The 19990-nt window shown below is 58.9% G+C and overlaps 1 protein-coding gene across 1 annotated transcript in view; it reads right to left on the reverse strand.

Moving 5' to 3' along the window:
- Window positions 1-654: 654 nt before the first annotated feature.
- The window catches only part of ADAMTS7 (ADAM metallopeptidase with thrombospondin type 1 motif 7), a 33933-nt gene continuing 14597 nt past the window's right edge, over window positions 655-19990 (reverse strand). The window contains exons 8-24 of the mRNA XM_040968468.1: window positions 18921-19064; window positions 12054-12198; window positions 11533-11625; window positions 10969-11114; window positions 10614-10783; window positions 10358-10491; window positions 9628-9748; window positions 8435-8679; window positions 8207-8348; window positions 6758-6884; window positions 6242-6455; window positions 4671-5924; window positions 4222-4374; window positions 3638-3811; window positions 3387-3533; window positions 2579-2741; window positions 655-888 (exon numbers count right to left, since the gene is read on the reverse strand). Coding sequence (XP_040824402.1) covers window positions 731-888; window positions 2579-2741; window positions 3387-3533; window positions 3638-3811; window positions 4222-4374; window positions 4671-5924; window positions 6242-6455; window positions 6758-6884; window positions 8207-8348; window positions 8435-8679; window positions 9628-9748; window positions 10358-10491; window positions 10614-10783; window positions 10969-11114; window positions 11533-11625; window positions 12054-12198; window positions 18921-19064 — 3730 coding nt within the window. The 3' untranslated portion in view covers window positions 655-730. The remainder of the gene's footprint in view (window positions 889-2578; window positions 2742-3386; window positions 3534-3637; window positions 3812-4221; window positions 4375-4670; window positions 5925-6241; window positions 6456-6757; window positions 6885-8206; window positions 8349-8434; window positions 8680-9627; window positions 9749-10357; window positions 10492-10613; window positions 10784-10968; window positions 11115-11532; window positions 11626-12053; window positions 12199-18920; window positions 19065-19990) is intronic.

The raw sequence follows: 19990 nt of genomic DNA on the forward strand, positions 1-19990 counted from the left end.
ATAATAGAAGGCAGAGGACTTCTCTCAACCTGAGTGTGTCCCGGAGAAAAGACAAGACACATTGCAGCCCCGGAGCGGGGATTTCAGAAGGGACTAAACCCAAGGCCTCATAGTTGGGGTGAGGAGGGCAGGCTGGGCTGGGAGGTGGCCAGTACCAGGGACACTCTTCAAAGCTTCGTGGGCACAAGGTCAAGTCCACTGGCACTGGATTTTGTGATGGGGAAGTGGGTGGCCGTGGAGAAGGGGCCACGCTCACAGCCCATCCCTGAGCAGCAAGGAGATAGAAGGGTCAGGTGGGGGCAACCTAGGAAAGAGCTGATGAGTACAACACGGGGGACTGAGACCTGTGTAGAGTGGGGATAGTCCCAGCAGTGACCACATGGGCTTTGCTGTGGCAATGGGGGCAGGGGGTGTCTGACTCAATCCCCACACAACAGGGGAGTGACCAGGGATAACATGGCAGGTCTCCCAGATAGACCCAAGAAGAGGCCAGTCAGAGCTTTGGGGATGTTAGGTGCTGATTTATGTAAAATTGTAACTGTTACACAAACGGCTAGGATAAAAAAAAAAATACCCTTTCTCTGGGAGGGGGAGGTCCCCAGCCTGCTCACGGGGCGGGGTTAGCACCATTGGGGCGTGGAGGCGGGGCCGCCGCAGCCATGGTGGGGCGCTGAGGTCTGAGCGGTGTCATCATCATTGTCTTCATTGGACTGTATCCCCCTGGTGCAGGTCAGCGGCGAGCCACCCGCTGATGGCCTCGGGAAGGGACACCACGGCCGGTGGGAGGACACGAGCGGCAGCACTGAGCGCGGATGGTGGGTAGCTGACAGCGACCCAGCAGGCGCAGGGTCTCACAGAAACCAAAGGACAGACGGTCCCGCTCACAGCCTGCGGGCAAGTCAGAACCCATCTGCCTGCCTGTGCTTCTAACCTCGCCCCATAGTCCCAGTAGACCCTCCTAGGACACCAGTGCAGGCAGGGCCTCGGCAGAAACCAGGGGCTGAGCACCAGAGCCCTGGGGAGGGAGGGCGGCTACATGCTGCTTAGCGGGCCTGGGTGACCGGAGCTATTTTGGGAAGTGCCTTGCCTCCAGCCTCCTGGCCTTGATCCTGGGGCTGCTGCTGCTGACAGCCTCCAGCTGCTGTAGTCGGGAAGGGGAAGGGCCCAGAGGACCACAGCTGCTCCAGGCCTGGGACATCCCCTGCCGAGCTGAGGGCCTCAGGGCAGGCAGTGCCTCTACCCCTGCTCAGGGCCTGTAGGATGGTCCTGTTGGCGAGCAGATGTCCCCCGGCTACAGGAGCTGTCTGGCTGCAGGAACTGTACGCCCTGGAGTTTCCTGGCTTCCTGAATGTCCTATCTCAGTTCTGGGAACCTTCCTAATATCCCGAGAATTCCAGGGTCTCTAGCTGTCCACCATGTCCCTTCCAAACCCATGGCCTCCTGGGCTAGGCCTTCCTTGCTTCTGGGCCCACATTCCTTCTGTCTTCCTGGACAAGTCTTTGCCATCTGGAATTGCAAACTGCCCACCACCTGCCCCCAAGTGCCTGTTAGCCTTGAGAATGCAATGCCAGCTCCCAGCTCCTGCCCTGCCTAGGAGCCCTAGGGGACTGTGGCTGCAGAGTTGCCCAGGACAGGCAGCAGCAGGTTGGCAGTGCTCCCACTGGCCTCAGGTGTGTGGGATTTGAGACAGGGAAGGCTGTGCTTGGGCAATGTGGCAGGAATACAAGCTGCCCTTGCTGGGTGCCAGCCACTGCAGATAAGGCTGTCTGAAACCAGGGGGACCAGAGCCAGTCCCTGGACACCCCGACCACATGCCTGGCAGTTACAACCTCTGTCCTTGGGGCAGGGAGCAACCAGTGCTGACCCAGGCAGCCCTGGACCCCACCCCTGACCTTGGCCTCCAAATGGGCACTGTCTGAGGGGCTCTTGGCTACCCTGGCAGTGCCAGATGCTTTGCCCATAGAACCCACCTATGCCAAGGCTGGGTTTGCCAGCCCCCATATGTTGGAAGACATGAGGGCTTGGGGACAGAAGTGGAACCCAGGGCCACCATTGGTGAGGGTCCAGGTGTGACTCTAGGGCCGCTCAGCTTCCTGTGCCAAGGCAGCTGGGGCTGCAGAAAGGAAGTGTGTGCATGGGGCAGGCAGGGCGGGGGAGGCATCTGGCTCAGGCCCTTACACCAAGAGGACCCAGTTGGCCAGAAAGTCATGTGCTGGGGGCGTGGCCCTTCCTGGGGCCAGGCCAGAGCTGGAGCTGGGGTTCCCCAGGGGCAAACTCTAGCAGCAGCAGCAGGGTGCCCTCCATCCCAGTTCCCCACTGCTGAGGGGATTGACCCCCTGCTGAGATCTTAGACCTCTGTCTCCACTGCCCAAGCAGCTGCCCACAGGACACCTGCAGGGCTGGGATTCCCCAGCTTTGATCCTGCACTGTTCCCCCTGCCCCAGTCCTGCTTCTGCCTGGCACCCTACAACCCCGGCATCCCTGGGACTCCCAAGCCTGCCTTGCAGTGGTACAGCGGGCCATGGTGTGACCATTTCCATGCCCCGAACCCTGTGCACTGCCATGGGTGCCAACTCACGTGGAGGTTCAATGAGCTCACAGTCCTCGGTGCCACAGGGCCGGGAGCTCTCAGGCCAGGCCTCGTGGCTGCACTGGTCACTGTCTTCCTCGGGCAGCCCCGTCCGAGTGTTGACGCACCTGACCAGGCGTCGCTGGACACCGCCGCCGCAGGGGGCTGAGCACTGCACGGAGGTGGGGATGGAGGTTGTCTATGGAGCTGGCTCCTGTGGTTCCATTCCTTCCCAGGGCCTCCTTGTTGTGTCCGTACAAACACACACAAACCCCACTGCAGGCTCTGCTCCTACTCGGGCTGGGAAACTCCTAGCTTTTGGGGAGCCCAATGGCTCAGCCACTTGGGAGCAGTCATGCCTGAAAGATGAGGGCAGAGGTGCTGCCGTAGCTTGGGGACAACACGGGAGAGGCCCAGGACTTCTGAGCCAATGCCACCCTCCTGCCCACCAGCTGGGGTCTGTTGTGCAAAGCTGGAGAAGCTAGTTCAGTGGTTGCCACCCTGTGTCCTGCCCTGTGCCCCTCACCGTGCGGCCTGGCTGAGTCTACCCAGCCCAGCTGACTCCAGGGCATGCCTCTAGAACCCCTCTTACAGTCCCTGCTTCTGCACTGACCCCTCCCCCCACATTTGTGGTTCTTGCCAAGGGGCCTCCATCCATCTTCTTGGTTCCCTGGCTCCTCCTCCTCCAGACCCCAGACCACTCTCCCCGGCAGGGACAGACCCTTTGCCTGCCCTTGGCGGTGTCTGAAAGCTGGAGGAATAGGATGGGGTAAGGTGCACAGCTCCTCCCACTGCTGTCACTTCACCGGCTGCTCACCTGGCCCCAGGGGCCCACCACCCACTGTGTGCAGGGCTGGGTGTTGCAAGGCCGTGTGGCGTTGGGCCTCAGTGCTTCCTCACAGAGGCCTGGCTCTGGGCAGGTCACCAGGCGCTGCTGTTCACCTCCGCCACAGGCCTCGGAGCACTGGGAAGGCAAAGGGGTGCCGGGGCAGGTGGAGGAGGTGGTCAGGGCTCTGGCAGGGTCTGAGGCTGCCCCTTCCCACATCCCAAAAGCCCCCTAGGCCTCACCTCCCTCCAGGAGGATGTATACCAGCTGAGGCAGGGCTGGGTGGCACAGGGCTGGCGAGCGGCTGGCTTGGTGGGTCCAGGCTGGCAGTGGAAGGGCCGCAGCGGCCGGAGGTCCCGCGTGTCCACACACTGCACGTCCCGCACAGAGAATCCCCCACCGCAGCTGCGGGAGCACTGGGAACCGAGGGGCACATGTGTAGACTCTCTCATGTCTCACCAATACCACACACACACACAAACACCCCTACTGTGGAAGACCCAGCCCCTGGGGTTGAGGGTGGGGGTGGAAGGAAGGGAAGCATTCCAGCATGAGCCAGGAACAGGTGCAGAGGGGAGAGGCAATAGCAGGTGGGGAAGCAGAGAGAAGAGGACAGGTGGTGGAGTAAGAGCCAGGAGAGGGACAGGAGTGACGGGGACCAGGGCCACTGTCCCTCTGGTTCTATTAGGATCAGACACCAACACAGAAGCCTAAGTCCCCGAAGACACAGAGCATGCAATTTGCCTCCGGACTATGTATAAGATCAAAATTGTTCTAAAGCCTTGCTGAGTGAGTCCTCCCCTGCCCCTGCTAGGAGGGCACACACCTTACTCCAGTTGCCGCTGTGCCAGGCAGCACAGGGCCGCAGGTGGCATCGGCGTGCGGGCTGGGGCCGCCCGGTACGAGCACAGTCTTCGTCCCGGCCAGAGCTACAGCGCACAGGCCTCCAGGAGGCACCCAGCCCGCAGGTGGTAGAGCACTGGGGGCGGGGGCAGAGACCTGTGAGGGTTGGGCAGGTTGCCCCTAGTCCACCCCATACAGTCTGGCAGCTGCCACACCATGAAACTGGGACCCCAATTTCCTATATATAAAATGGACTCATCCACATCGCCCCTCCCCCCAAGGACCCCCTAAGAGAAATCAATCCAGTGAGTGGGCCATCTGGCACAGCTACCCATCGGGAGCCCTCAGCCCACCCCAGCCCCTCACCACTCAGATGGGAACCAGAGGCCCCGCCTATATGCCCAGCCCCCTCACTGAGCCCACACCACTTGCCTGGCTCCAGTTTCCCACTTGCCAGCTGGCGTTCCCTCTGCTGGTATTGACCAGGATGTCCCAAGCTGGTGTGGCTTCAGAGCTCAGAGATACCTCGGGGTGAGGGGAGGGTCCCAGGCTCAGGACAGCCCCCCAGGGTGTATGCTCGAGGTTGCTCAGGTCCGTGGGCACTGCCATCGTCTGCAGGTCCTCAGAACCAAGCCCAGCAGCGGCAGAGGTAGGCATCCCTGGCCCCTGGAAGCTGCCCCAGATCCCAGAATGGGTGGCCACAGGGGCAGGTGGAGGAGGAAACGCCCCCACAGTGGGTCCCAGGCCACCACCGTCCAGAGCAGGCCCCCAGGCCACAGTGCCTTCTGTCCAGGGCAGACCAGGACTAGGAGAGGAGGGGGCAGAACCAGCTGGGGCCAGAGGAGGTAGTGTGGGGCCAGGGTCCTGGAACAGGTGTGGGATTCCGTGGCTAGTCATCTCTGTCTCATCCACGGAAACCTTGTGGGTCTTGCCCCAGCGTGTGGGGGGCAGCTGGTTCTGGCTGTCGCCCTCCACTATGAGGTCGTTGGGGTTCCTGGGAACAGCAGGTGTCTCAGTGCCATCCACCGAGGCAGGGGGCCAGGGCCGGCTGGGGAGCCCCAGGTCTGGGGCATTGTCCTCAGATGTGGTAGTGGCCCAGGGGCTTCCAGGGGCCGGCTCTGTGGTGGGCCCTGGGGAGTGACCAGTGTGGCTGGGTGGGGGGTGGGATGACTGGGTTTCCAGTGTCCCTTGCTCCCCCACCCCAGGAAGCTGTGTGGCAGGCACAGGAGTGCCAGTGGGGGGTGTGGATGACGGCTCCCCCATCGCGCCTATTGGGTCTGGGCTGGGGTCCCTGAAGGGCCTGTAGGAGAGGTCCTCATGGAAGTTAATGAAGTTGTAATCATAGTAGAAGTCATCCACGAACACAGGCCCTGGCGGCTCCTCTTCCTCCTCCTCAGTGATGGCATTGCCCATGCTGGGTGGTGCTGGGGAGGGTGGTGTCGGGGAGGGTGGTCGGGGGGCTGGTGGGCGCGGCACAAAATCCACCTCATTGTAGAGCTCAGGGCTGGAGGAACCACTGCCTGAGCCCTCAGGTCCCCCCAGCGGGTCCAGGGGTCGTGACGGGCATGGGGCCAGGGGACACAGGGCCTCTATGGCTGGCCGCTGGGCCTCCTCACAGGGCACGCCGGTGTCATTGGTGCAGAGGATGCTTCGGTGCCGTGTGCCAACCCCGCATGTCACTGAGCACTACAAAGAAAGCCGGGATGAGGGGATCAGCCTGCGGAGGGCAGGGTAGGAACCTGCTGGGCTAACAGCAGAGGCCTCCACTGGCCCTGTCCAGTTCAAAGTCGTGGCTGTGGCCATATCTTGCCAGACGGCACTCTAAACCCTGAAGCTTTGGGCTGGAGGGGCAAGGAGGGAGAAGGAACTAGTACCCTCAGCACCAAGCACTAAGGGACTCCCACAAAAGCTGCCCACCTCCCTGGGCTCCCGAGACCCCTGAGGGTGCTGTGGGGAGATCGTCTCCCTCCTACCCACCCCAACCTACCCACCCCAACACACACCTGAGACCAATTCCCCACGGCCCAGGTGGCTGGACAGGGCACGTGGCGGTTACACGGGGCTTCGGCAGGCGGCCGGGGCAGGTGCGCACAGGCGGGCGCCTCCAGGGCTCTCTGCTCGTCGAGCCCCACGCTGCGGATGCACAGCACAGCCCGACGGGAGAGGCCCCGTGGCCCACAGGAGCTGGAGCAGAGCTGCCACTCACCTGCCCACCACCTGCCAGGGGCACACAGAGTGGGGAGGCCTGTCAGACAGGGGCTACCAATAGGCTTCCAGCAGAGATGGAGAGTCAGCCCAGAGTGACAAACACCCCTAGGGGACCTGGGCCAGACTACAGCTTATTTGCACATTCAAGAGTCCAGAGAAGGATAGAGGTGGTCAGGCTAGCATTGGCTGTCCCAGGGGGTAACTTTGACCTTGGAAAACAAGCTGTTAGTCCCTTCACTCCTTCCCAGAGTACCCTGCTCTCCTGCAGTAGGCCCAGGACAACTGGTGGGGACAGCAGGGGGGGTGCTCACCTGGCAGGGCAGGGCTCCTCGCTGCACTTCCTCTGACGGTCATCGGGCCTGGCCAGGGCATCACAGTGTCCCTCATCCACAGGCCCTGCTTGTCGCTCCATGCAGTACACGCTCTGCCTCTGTACACCTGCAGGCCCCAGGGGGCTCAGCCTCAGCACCCAAAGACAAGACCACACCCTCTCCACCCAGAATCAACCCATAACAGTGGCCTCTCCCTGCCTGGGGAAAGAGGAAGAGAGGACTCCCCACCGCCTCCTCCTTGCGGGCCTCCAGCTCTTCACCCCGACCTCCCAAGACACCGAGTGTGTAGGTCTAATGGGGTGGATGCCCAGACCCACAGAGTCCTCACTGACAGGACTTGGCAGCTCACTTGGCCTCTCTGACCCTCAGTGTCCTCATCTGTAAAATGGGAACAAGCCTAAGACCTGTCTGAAAGACCTTAATGTGAGGACAGTAGGTGGCTATGGACCAGTAGAAGGTGCCAGCTGCTGCTGGTGGGCAAATCCATCCACACTGTGAGCCCCTGGCCCACACCCCTCCCAGCAGCAGCCTCAGAGGTGTCTGCAGCTTGACTCTTCCACACCAGGCTCACCCTGGCCCTGTCCTATCGGTCACCCTCTCTGCCACTGCTCATCCCAGGACCTTTGCACATCTGTGCCCTTCACTGGGGACACTCACACCCTGGCCACTGGCAGTCCTAAAACCTAATTTTGTTCAAGGGTAGCAGGAGGACTTACTGCCAACTCCCCAGGCACTAGTAGGGCCTGGAACACAGCCTGGATGGGGAGAAAAAGGCCCAAGGCCCTCAGCCCCTTCTTCTGTGTCATACACAGCAAGAGGCCTGGGGGTGAGGTTGGAGGATGATGGACAGGTCCCCCATTAGCATGGCAGGCCCCTGGTTTGCACTGTGCACCCTAGGGCTTCTCATTCCCTTATCCATTCCAGCCACCGTGGGTCAGGACTCAGGTGCCTGCTGCCTGGCACACTCCCAGTGGGCCACCTACAAAGTGGCAAGGTTCCCCATGCCCAGGGATTGAGTCACTGCACTGCAGAGGATGGCTCTGATGGCTTTTCAAGATTTTGCCAAGTCTCAGCCATAAGCCTTGACCTGGTCTTCCCAATGGTACTTTCATGGAGGGTTCAAGGCCTCTTTGGCTCAGATTTCTGATCCTGAGGGCCAAAGATGAGAAGATGAGGGACAGAGAGATGGAGGGGTGGGAAGAGACCATGTGAGACCAAGGGGGTAACAAAGGGACAAAGGACGGATGGATGGACAGGCGATAGGCGGAGGGACAGCAGGGGCAGACTGTGGCTCCAAGAGATTAAGGTGCCAACCCCTCGGTGGTCCAGCAGGTGAACATCAAAGCCAAAATGGCAGTCCCTGCTCAGATGCCAAGCCCAGGCGGCAAGCAGCAACCAGCAACCAGGTAGGCCTGTTCCTCCTCTCACCTGTGCCACAGGTGACCGTGCACTTGCTCCAGGGCCTGTACTGCCAGGAGAACTCAGGCGGCTGCACCTGGCCATGGTCGGTCGCCTCCCTGTGGATGGTGTACTCGTAGCGCACACCGGGATTACTCTCCTGAAATAGCAACTGGGGGGCAGTAGGTGGGGCTGTGAGTGCACACACTAGGTGGGAGCTGGGTCCTGGGGAGCTGTCCTCACTCCTACCCCCAGCACCTGGATCCATACAGGCTCCTGGGTGGGGCCAGGGGAGGTGAGGTTCTCCCAGTCGCCAGTGCGAGCGTAGGTGAAGGTGGCGCCAGCCACCTCGTAGTCCCCATTCCACTGGATGGTCCAGCCGCCATTGAGGAAGTACTTGTCGGGGTCCTCACTGCGCAGGGCCAGAAAGTTGGCGGCTTCGGCCACCTCCTGGATGCGGATCTCACGTGCACCGGCTGGGATCATGCCGACGTCCACATAGCCTAGGGGGCCGGGTCACATGTGCATGGCTTATATCCAAGAGAGAAGGAGGGTGGCTGTTGCCCACTCCCTTCCCAGCTGCCCCTGCTTGCTGACCTCGAAATTACCGAAGTGCTCAACTGTCACAAACCTGGGTTTATAGGGAAGTCCCCATCCTCCCTAGCTGGCCTGTCTTTCTCCTTTAAGCATCTGATGAGTGCTAAACACATGGGGGATGTCATGACACTCACTTTACAGGAAACAGGCACCGTGAGGCCCCAGCATTTATTCACAGGACATTCCTGTTGCACTATGCCTCGGGCTCTGGGCTCCATGCGACCGCCACCTCACTACACATTTGCAGCTTGGGATACAGTTTAAGCTTTCCAGCCTGCCTGGCATCCATAGTCCCCCATGGCCAGTCCCGCTTTGCCGGCTTTAGCTTAGCACCAGCTCTTTCTCCCCTGTGTCTGGAGTGCTCCTTTCCAGGCTCCTCCAAGTCCTCTATGATTCACCTCAGTTTCCACCTACAAGGGGAAGTCGGACCTCCGCAGGCCAAGCCCTTCTCCTTCGGTGCCCTCATGGTCCACTGCACCTGTCAGGCTAACAGATTCCATCACTGCCACATGCCCATCACCTAGCACATGGCTGGTCAGCACTTAAGCAACAGCACAGGCCCCCCTCCCTGACCTTACTGAATAAGGGAGAGGAGCAGGGGCAGAGTTCTCTGATGCTTCTTGGGCCAACAGCAAACTGGAAGGTCAGGCCACCTTGCTTAGGGTACCTGAGTCGGGAGAACTCCCCTCAGGGCAGAGGTCCCTGCACCTGAGCCAGGTACAATGACCTCTGCCAGGCTCCTGCCTTACAATCTCCAACCTGGGGTGGGAGCTGAGGGCAGGGGCAGGAGGGAGATGAGGAAAGAATTGCAGGTGAAGGTGCATGCTCACGCAGACACAGCCAAGCCTGCATACCCAGGCCCTCCGCCTCCTCGAAGGTCCCGCTCACGGTGTGGCAGGTGGAGCCGTTGCCATGGCACACGCCGCAGCGGTCTTCCACGGCGCCGGAGTCGATCTCCAGGTCACAGCCCACGTTCTGCAACATGGGGCCAGGGAGGAGCCCCTGTTACTACTGCTGCTGCCTTTAAGGGGGACTGGGGTGCATTGCAATGGGGTGGGCAGGGGGCATGCAGGAGTGGGCAGTGCCTTGCCAGGAGGCTGTCCCACCCACCACAGCTACCACATCTGACCCCTAGTGAGCTTGAGTTCTCCAGGCATGAAATGAGTTGTTCAATCCACCCCTTCCGGGTAGGCGCGTTGATCTGAGATGGTATCTGAGATGAGCAGAGCTGCCTCCAAGTCCTCTACTCCCCACCTCACACTGTGCACTGGGTTGTCCAGACACAGAATTCAATGTCAAAAGCCCCCAGGGGTTTGTGTTTTCTTGCTGCTTCCTGTCTGAGCCCAACAAGGCCTGGCAGGACCAGGGACAGCAGATGGTTTGGCCATGAGCAGGGAAGAGGTCTTGTCACCTGACACTGAGTCACCTGGAAGACTGCAATAAGCTTCTTCCCACCGCTGAAGGTCCCTACCCGGCTTCCCCAGTCCTAGAGCTGCAGCCATTGCCTGGGCAGAAGGCAGGGGTTGGGGTGGTGTGGGAATGTGCACCTCAGGAGGCAGTGGGGCTGAGGACCAACAGGCGCACCTTGCAGATGCCGTTGATGCAGAGGTCCCGGTTGGCCTGGCCCTGGTAGCAGGGGGTACCATCCACCACGGCATCCCGCAGCTTCTCAGCGAAGTATTCATTTGCTGGTCGGCAGTGCAGTTCACAAGGATTTACTGGGGGGCCCAGGTAAGGGAGACAGGTCAGGAGCAGCCAGGGCTGGGTTTCCTCGGGCCCACCTGCCCCACCGCTCCCTCCAGCCCTCTTGGGGGTGAGGTGGGGCAGTGCCGAGCCTCACCGTCATTGACCACAGGCACCCACGTGTGTAGCTGGCCTTTATAGAGCATGGCGTCGAAGCGGCTGCACTGCACCTGCCGGAAGGAGGGGTGGCCGCGGGGGCAGGGCTGCGGGTTGCAGAGGCGGAAGCGCCGGCGCTCTCCCACGCAGTACTTGCCCTTGTACTTGGGCCTGTGGAGAGAGCCACGCACGGCAGGCTGAGTCCGTGGCACCATCTCTGCTGGGTGCGCTCCTACCCTGGGGTCCAGACATGTCCCCCAACCCTACCAACCTCTGGGCACAGCTGTAATACATAATAACACCTGTGAGCTACTGGCTGTGGCCGACTGCCCCTATCCTACCCAATCCACACTCACGTGGGCTGCGTGCACTGCCGCTCGGCACTCTGAACGCCTATACCACAGCTTCGCGAACAGACGGACCAGGCACTCCAGCCTGACCAGCCGCCATCCACAGCCTCGGGCTGGAAGCCCACAGGGACACACTCCCCATTGAGACACCACTGCGGAGACAGACAGAGACACAGCCACACCTATCTGTCAACCTCACGCTAGTGAGAATGAGGGGGAGGGACCACATGCAAAGGCAGAGGTAGGTGAGTGGCCAGGGAGGAACAGAATGGAGTCCCTGGGCTGACCCGGAGCTGAAGAGGCCTTAGGGAGTGTGGACACTGGCCCTGGCCTAGTGCTTCCAGTTTGCAGATGGGCCAGGGGAAGCTGGGGTCAGCCAAGAGCAAAAGAGAGCCATAGCTAAGCAAGAAGTGAGGCCCCTCACCCCCATCCACCATTCTCACCTTCACCCTCAAATGGAGTGGGCCCCTCACCAGCACTTCATCACCCCTACCTCCACCCCCAGCCAGGGCGGGCCCCTCCCAGACACTCCACCACTCCCCTCCACCCCCAGCTGGTGCAGGCCCCTACCTTGCTGTCCCCACACCTGGTGCCATCCACCGCTGCGTCCAGCTTGGAGTGACAGGTGGTCCCCACGGAGCACCAGAGTGTGTGGCACACATTCTGGGGGAGGCGGCAAGGGTCACAGCCTCACCCCCCACACCCCCTCCCACCTGTCCCGATGCTGTCACCCATCCTTTCTTCCCTCACTGTTCCCAAGAGTGTCCCCAGAGCATGGTTGTATAGAAATGAAGACCCCCCAGAGGTGCCCTCTGATCTTTGTGGGCCTGGACGGGAGGCCCAGAGCGGCCCACCTGCCCAGGCTTCTCCCAGCCCCAGCCGGCCCTCTGGGAAGACTCTGTCCCAGGGTCCCGGACATGCTTATGGCCATAACCTGGGGTGTCTCCCCTGGTGCCCCCAGCATGCTTTTCAATTCCTCTGGAGGACAGCAAAACCCTGAAGGTGGGAAGCCTCCTGCCATGTAGGGCTGCTCCCCTGTCTCCCAGCAACCCCCGTAGGCCAGGCAGGCCAGGGCCGTCCGCCCGACTCACATCCATGTCATCACAGAAGGCAGAATAGGCCCCGTACTGGAGGCGACACTGGTGGCTCACGTCATACAGGACGCCAGGCGGCACGGCCGGAAAGTCAATGACCTCCTTGGATGGGGGGTCATCCAGGCACAGCCCCCAGCCACGGCTGCAGGGAGGGACAAGGGGATGGAGTGAAGGGGTGCAGGTACATGGCCTGGTGAGACCCACCAGCGAGGCCTCGGGGACTCTCCCTGTCACCCCAGGGTGAGAACGGAGGGGGATTGGGTCCTGATGTGGGGAGCTGGCATCTGTGGCAGTGACCCTGAAGCCAGGGGACCTCAGGCCTTGAGTTACCTCTGGGCCCTCTCCCAGGGGCATGCCTGCCTTGCCACCCTGCACCCCTCCCTGTGGTCTCCTGCCACCTCCAGCCCAGCATTCCTGACAGCAACTAAGACATCACCAAGTCCTGAGAGCATAGCACCCAGACACCAGCCCGGGGCAGGACGTGCTGCCTTCCAAGGGGAGTGAGCTGGGCAGTAGGGGGTCTGGGAGGAGGGAAGCCAGCACACTGGGCCATGGACAGGAACTGGCTCAAGTACAGGCTGGAAGCTGCAGAGGAAGGTGGGGCCTGCAGGGTCTGGAGTCCCCGATCCCACAGGGGAGGGAGGTAGAAACCCCCAGCTGTTCCCTCTGGGAGGCCCGTGGGCAAGTAGGTCCATGCTGGACATCAGGAAGCCTCTCGAGCCTTGGCTGGGGCCAGCAGGGGCCTGGGGAGCCCAGGGAGGATGGCAGAAGACATGGATCCTGGGTTCTGCTGGAGAGGTAGGGGTGGACATCACAGGACTTGGGGAAGCAGTGGGAGGGCAAAGGAGTCAGAAAGAGTGTGTGAGCACGTGAGGCTGTGTGGAGTGTGTGGATGTGAATGTGGCCATGACTGAGCCTCTGAGTGTGACACTGAGTGCCGGCGAATGCGCGTGAGTGTGAATGGGGGCAGGGGAGAGTGCACACATGGGAGTGTAGGTGTGTGAGCACGGCTGTGAACATGTGTGTGGATGTGGACGTCAAAGAGTGCACACAGGGGCGTGAGAAGCTGGCAGCCCCCACCGGGCTGCAATCAGAGCCACATGGAACCCAGGTGCTGTCTGGTGGGCACCCGGCTCAGATGCTGTGTGGCCTTGGGTCCTCACTCACTCTCTCTGGGCTATCACATCCGACATCTGCAGGAGGCCCAGCCCCAGCTAGAGGTATAAATAGCAGCATCCACTTGGGAAAAGCCCAGGGGCGACGGCAGCCTGCCCTTCCTTCCTCCAGTCGGGCCCCCACCGGGTTCCTCACAAGGCAACCCACAGCCGGCACCCGGATCCCGGATCCTGAGCCGCCAGCCCTCCCCTCCCTTCTCCTCAGGCCCTCCATGTGCTAATAATAGCAGACCCAGGAAGCCTCCGTCTCACCTCGTCTTGCAAACAGCTGCCCACCATCTGCCAGGGAGACCATGCCCACTACCCTCAGCTCCCAGTCTCTGGTCATGGTGGCGCCGGATGCTGGGGTCATGAGTGAGGCACCCCACCAGGTCAGGTGGAGATCCTGGCTACAAGAGCACAGCTGGGAGGGCCTCCCAGCAGCCCCCTGGTGCAGCAGAGGCTGGGATCTGTCCCCAAGGTCCCATGAAGCACTTCTCAGCCCAGATCCAGGCACTTCAAGGTGTCCAGCTCACCCCATCGGGCCAGACACTTCCTTTCCACCTCATACTTCCCAGACTCCAAACTCCACTCATTCCCCAGGTCCCGCCCACCCTCCCAGCATCCTCTTTCTAATTGGCTGAGAGAGAGGCGAGCCTGGAAGGGGTGGGTGGCCTCGTCCACATCCCAACACCCATGGCGTGTGCTGCAGCGCTTGTTACCACAATCCGTCATAGGGTAAAAGCTGGCACAGGTGCCAGTTGCCCCCAGCTCCGAGCGTGTGTCCTTTCCCTGTTTGGGTGGCCACCTCTTGTGCTACCCCCAGCAAGGCGACTGCTGTGCCACTCTGCCCACCTGTGCATACCTTCCCCACCTCCCAGGCTGCGGTGGCAAACCTGCCAGCCGCTCTCGGTCCTCCAGTTTCCACCCAGCTCTGTCTAGCATGAGGCTCTCGATCTCTCCTCCCACCCGCACCCCAGGCCCTATGCCAAGCCCCTCATGCATTCCAGCGGCCGAAGGAAGACAGAGACCCGTCTGTACGTCAGTCTGTCCTGGAGCCAGGGGTTGGGCAGCACTGGGTGGGAGCAGCCAGTGACAAGCCCTGGGGTGCCGTGGGGGTGGCCACTTTTGGTCTGCCAACCATTCCATCATCTTCTGCCCTTTCTCAGAGCAGGGTGGGGCAGGGGTGGAGAACACACACCCTCCTCCCTCCCTGCAGGCACTCACTTCTCTGGTTCAAGTCCACAGAACAGAGCACTTGGCAAGAGCAGAAATCATTATCTTCCCCCGCCTCCCCATCATAGCCTTGCCCCCCGGCAGGGACTGCGCTAAACAATCCGGGCAGCACACCAGTGTGACAGTGCCATCATCAGCACCCGTCTGGCCCAGGCCCAGAGGGACCAGGGACTTGGTCGGCCAGTGTGGGTGAAAGCCTGGGCCCAGGGCCACGTCTGTCATCGCCAAATGAAATTCTCCTCTGCTTCAAGGTCCCACTCCCTAGCCCACAGTCATTCTCCAGCCAGAACCCCTGAGGGCACCAAGTCCTGTCCCTTGGGAAACCCCACAATGAGCAGGTGGATTACATCAGCTTCCTTCTGGAGCCATCCCCACCTCCCCCTGCCACCCTACCAGGATGACAGCCAAGAGGCAAACAAGGTGTAAACAGCGTGGATCACAGGGAAGGGGGAGTTGATGATGATGGCCATGAGACATTTCAGGCTGGGGAGGGCTAAAAGCCGACAGCCCCTGCTATAAGCAGAGGCTACCTCCAGAAGCAGAGCTCAGGGAGATGCAGCAACTGGGCTCCCAGAGACCGCAAGGAGACAGGTAAGGCCTGGAACTCCTGCCCGGCTAAAGGTTTCTAAGTCCCAATCAGGCTCCAGATGTCCTTCCCGGGGCTGGGTGGCCAGGGGGCAACCGCTAAAGAAAGCCAGGTTCCAGGCAAAGGCACTGGCAGAGAAAAAGCACCCACGATGGAGGTTCAAGCCCCTTCTCTGCCCGGATGCCACACGCCACCACAATGCTCTCACGGGAGGACACCCAGGGGCTCCTGTCCAGGGAAAAACAGGATCTGGCAGAAATGTAACCTCCAGCCTATATGAGAATCTCCAGGAAGCAGCTAGTCCCTCGGAGGTGGCCCGAGACCCCAAGCTGCCATCTGATGTCTCCTTCCATATAGAGATAGGACCAAAACACTTTGAGCAAGCCTTTTTTTTTTTTTTTAGTTTAAAAAAAAAAAGGCTTTAAAAAATAAAAATAACCCAGGGGGTAGGTGCTGTGGCATAGTAGAATAAACAAATGCCAAGATGAGGTGGGCCATGCTAGACTGGGCCACAGCACCAAACTAGTACACGTGAGAACCGGCGGGGGGTGGTGCAAAGCTAGTAGGGGGAATGTGGAGGGGTCCCCTATTGGACCACCATTCCCACTGGAGAGCAAGAGTTGGGATGGGGACAGACCAGATCGGGCAGGGCTACAACACCTGTGGGCCTCATGTGAGCTAGATCGGCAAAAGCCAGGCTGGGCTGACTGTTCCTACTGGTGTAAGCATAAATCAGAGTGGGTGAGGGTTGGTTGGGCTTTGCTGCAGCATCAGCTGGCAGATGCTGGCACTGGGGGCTAATTCTGTCAAGTTAATCTGCATAACCACCTAGAGAGTGCATAATCCGGGAGTGGGAGTGGGTCCAGTAGGAAATTAGTGGACTCTTCCCTCTTGGGTTACCACTCCCACTGGAGAGCATGAAAACCAGGACTGGGGCAGGCATGGCTAGACAGAATGGCACCCATCAGCATCTGTGGGCTGGATAGTGGGGCTGGTTAGGTTGAACTAGGCTTCAATGTCCATTGACATGTATGAGAGCTGAATGGAATGTGGGACAGACTGAACAAGTCTGTGCTACATACTGGCAAGCATGGGATCCAGGGCAGGGGGCAGGCCTGGTAGGGGTTATTGTGGGTCACTCTGACTAGGCTGCAGCTCCTACTGGTTTGCGTGAGGGCCGAGTGTGTGGTTGGCAGGATCGGGCTGGACTGCAATACCCATTGGTTCGTGTGGAAGACAGGGCTGGAGGCAGAACTGACCCAGCAATTGCAACCACCAGCATATGCATAAGCTGATTGGGGCGGCGGACTGTGCCGGACCCTAAACTGGCATGCACACACCAGAATCAGGTCTGGAATCACCTCAGACTAAATTTCTTTGGGGATCCTTCCAACTGAACTGCTGATCTCAGAATCCCAACCATGAAGAGAAGTGTAATTCGCATGGTCTGACTATGGGGTGTATGTGTCAAAGCTGAGCCTCCTCAGTGGCTCAGACAGAGCAGTGGACAGCATATCCAGGTGCACATGGAGGATATGGCAGTCTGTTGGAGCCTGCAGAGGACACCTGGTACCATAACAGAGGACAAAGGACAGAATAAATCGATCAGCTACACCAGCCATGAGTTGGCAGTGAAAATCTGGGCAAACAGAGACTCTAAGGTGGACTATGTCAGCCAGTGGATACTGGAGAGATTTCACCTGTGCTTGAAATCACGAGATTGGCAGCAATTCAGAACTGTTGAACTATCAAAACCACTTGAGCAGGACCCCTGCATCATGTCCCATGTCGGGGATCCTGGGATGAGTGGGAGGCTGGGTGGGGCTTCCCCGTTTATCTCCCCTTACCCCGGATACAGAAAACAAAACAAAACAAAACAAAACAAAACAAAAAAATAATGTGGACACAATGGTCTTATCCACTTTCCGGTAGCCCTTGACCCTTTGTGCCCTAATCAACTATGTAAAGATTATCAAAATAAAATAATAATTTAAAGAAAAAATAACCCAGGGGCTAGGTGCCATGGCATAGTGGGATAAGCCTCCATCTATGATGCCAGCATCCTATATGGACACCAGTTTGAATTCTAACTACTCCACTTCCCATCCAGCTCCCTGCTAATGTGCCTGGCAAAGCAGCAGAGGATGGCCCAGGTCCTTCGTCCCCTGCACCCACAAGGGAAACCCAGAAGAATGCTTGACTCCTGGCTTTGTAGCGGCTCAGCTCAGACCATTGTGGCCATTTTGGGGGGTGAAATAGCAGATGGAAGACCTCTCTATGTCTCCTCGCTCTGTAACTCTGCCTTTCAAACATCAATAAATAAATTTGGAGAACGAATAACCCAAAGGAGAGGAAAAGCCATGTAGGTGATGAACCCAGGGAGATAAGATATCGTATCTGTGAAATGAGAGCAGGATGATGAAATCGGGTAATTAAAAGTACACCAGGAAACAACAAAGACCTAAAAGTTACAAATGTACATCGGACGCATCTCAGGAAACAGGGGCAGAGGGTAAGTGTGTTGCTTGGCACACCCACACACCATCTCCAGGGTCCTGGGTTTGAGTCCCGGCCCTGCTCCTGATTTTGGCTTCCTGCAAAGGCGTACCTGGAGAGGCAGTGGCTGGGGGGGAGTCCCTACCACCCTCCTGGATGAAGTTCTTGTCTCATGCCACCATGTGGTGAGTGCACCAATGAGCCGGCAGCCTCTCTTTCCCTTTCTCTGTTCCTGTCTTTCTCTGTATCCCCCTTTACTATTCAGATAGATAAAAATAAATAATAATTTTAAAAAGCTGAAAAGGGGGCCCGGTGCCATAGCCTAGCGGCTAAAAGACTTGAATGCACCGGGATCCCATATGGGCACCGGTTCTAATCCCGGAAGCTCCACTTTCTATCCAGCTCCCTGCTTGTGGCCTGGGAAAGCAGTCGAGGACAGCCCAAAGCATTGGGACCCTGCACCCTTGTGGGAGACCTGAAGGAGGTTCGTGGTTCCTGGCTTGGGATCGGTGCAGCACCAGCCGTTGCGGTCACTTGGGGAGTGAATCATTGGACGGAAGATCTTCCTCTCTGTCTCTCCTCCTCTGTGTATATCTGACTTTGCAATAAAAAAATAAATAAATCTTTTTTTTTAAAAAAAGCTAATAAGGAAGTGAAAACTAGCTGAATAGTAAGGGTTCCTAAAAAAGAAAATAGAAAAGAAAAAATGACCAAATAAACAATACAAGGACAGTTCCAAGAACTGGACAGAGGACAAGAGCTCCCAGATAAAAGGCAGCCAGTGAGTGTCCACAAAATAAAAATAGCCCAGGCTCATAGCTGTAAAACTCAAAAGCACCAAAAAAAAAAGAGGAGGGAAGAATCCCAAAAACTCTCGGACTTTTTAGAAGGTCACGCTCAAAGTCTTGGAAATCAGAATGACACGGGACTTTTCTCTCAACGGCTGTGGTGTTGGCAACTTAGAAGACTGTGGAAGAATGTCTTTGACCTTCAAGGGTAAGATTTCTAACCCAAAAGCTGCAGTCCAATCAAAATGTCAGCCACATGGGATGAAAGAAGAAAGACGCTTCTGGGGTTGGCACTGTGGCACAGTGGTTAAGCCTCCAGCCTCAGGGCCAGCCTCCTTTATCGTAAGGTTAGTATGTGAGCCATGGAAAACAACCCGTGTGTTGGGTCCCTGCCACCCAGTTCCAGGCTCCTGGCCCCAGCCTAGGCCCCTCTGCCAAAAGCGCCAGTCCGATCCTCCCCAGGCACCTGTGAACGCTAGCTCCTCCTCCCAAGGGTCAAGGTGGGTGCTCCTTACAGGAAGTGGGAGGACGCCCCTGCCCCACCCCAGCATCCACCCCAGCATCGCAGGGTCCCCGTCTGCACCCATGCCAGCCCAGGACTCACTCGAGGAACCTGGTGATGTACTCGCGGCTGCAGCGGGACCAGGTGAGGGGCGCTGCGTCGTACAGGAGCTGTGGAGACATGATGAAAGGCCGTTTCCCAACAGGCTCACAGTCATTGCCGCTGCCGTCATGCTGAATGCCAAAACTGTGTGAGAGCACAGGCCCCAGGGGCGGGTGAGCCAAGGAGCGCCAGGCCACCAGCCTGGCCCCACCCGGAGGGGACCTGCCTGAAGGAGACACACCCCTCACTCCCAGGGCTGGGTTGGCTGCCACCGCAAGGCCACATGACCCTCAGAAATGCACCTGCTCTCTTTGAGCCTCAGAGTCCCTAGTGTATGATGTGGGATGCGATGGGATGGGATGGGATGGGATGGGATGGGGCATGTCCCCTGGGATGCCCTACCAGGTATACCAGCCCCAGCTTGAAACCATGGACCAGGGACACTGCTGCTGGACTGGCCAAAACAGCCAGCCAGGTGGCATTGGCAGGGCCCGTCACGCCCTACCAGCTCTCTGGTGCCAACAGTGGCCTGGCCCTGGCCGGGGTCCTTAACCCAGGGTCATAACCTTGAGAGAAGGGAGCTGAGTGGCTGTGTCACAAAAAGGTCCCACAAGAAAAATAAACATGTAGGGGTCAATGGCATGGCATTTAAAGCTAAACTTCTGCCTATAGTGCTGGCATTCTCTATGGGTTCTGGCTCATATCCTGGACGGTCCACTTCGGATGCAGCTCCCTGCTTATAGCCTGGGGAAGCAGTGGAAGACAGTCCCAGTGCTTGAACCCCTGCACCCTTGCAGGAGACCTAGAAGAAACTCCTGGCTCCTGGTTTTGGTGTAGTCCAGCTCCAGCTGTTGTGGCCATCTGGGGAGTGAGTCAGCAAATAGAAGATTATCTCTCTGTCTTTACTTCTCTCTGCGTAACTTGGCCTTCCAAACAAAAATAAATCTTGGGGGCTGTCGCAATGGCTTAATTGGCTAATTATTTGCCTGTGGTGCCAGGAACTCATATGGGCATCAGTTCGTGTCCTGGCTGCTCTACTTTCTATCCAGTTCCCTGCTTGTGGTCTGGGA

The sequence above is a fragment of the Ochotona curzoniae genome, unplaced genomic scaffold, assembly GCF_017591425.1.
Source record: "Ochotona curzoniae isolate NIBS_2020 unplaced genomic scaffold, NIBS_Ocur_1.0 scaffold_4701, whole genome shotgun sequence".
NCBI classification, from domain to species: Eukaryota; Metazoa; Chordata; class Mammalia; order Lagomorpha; family Ochotonidae; genus Ochotona; species Ochotona curzoniae.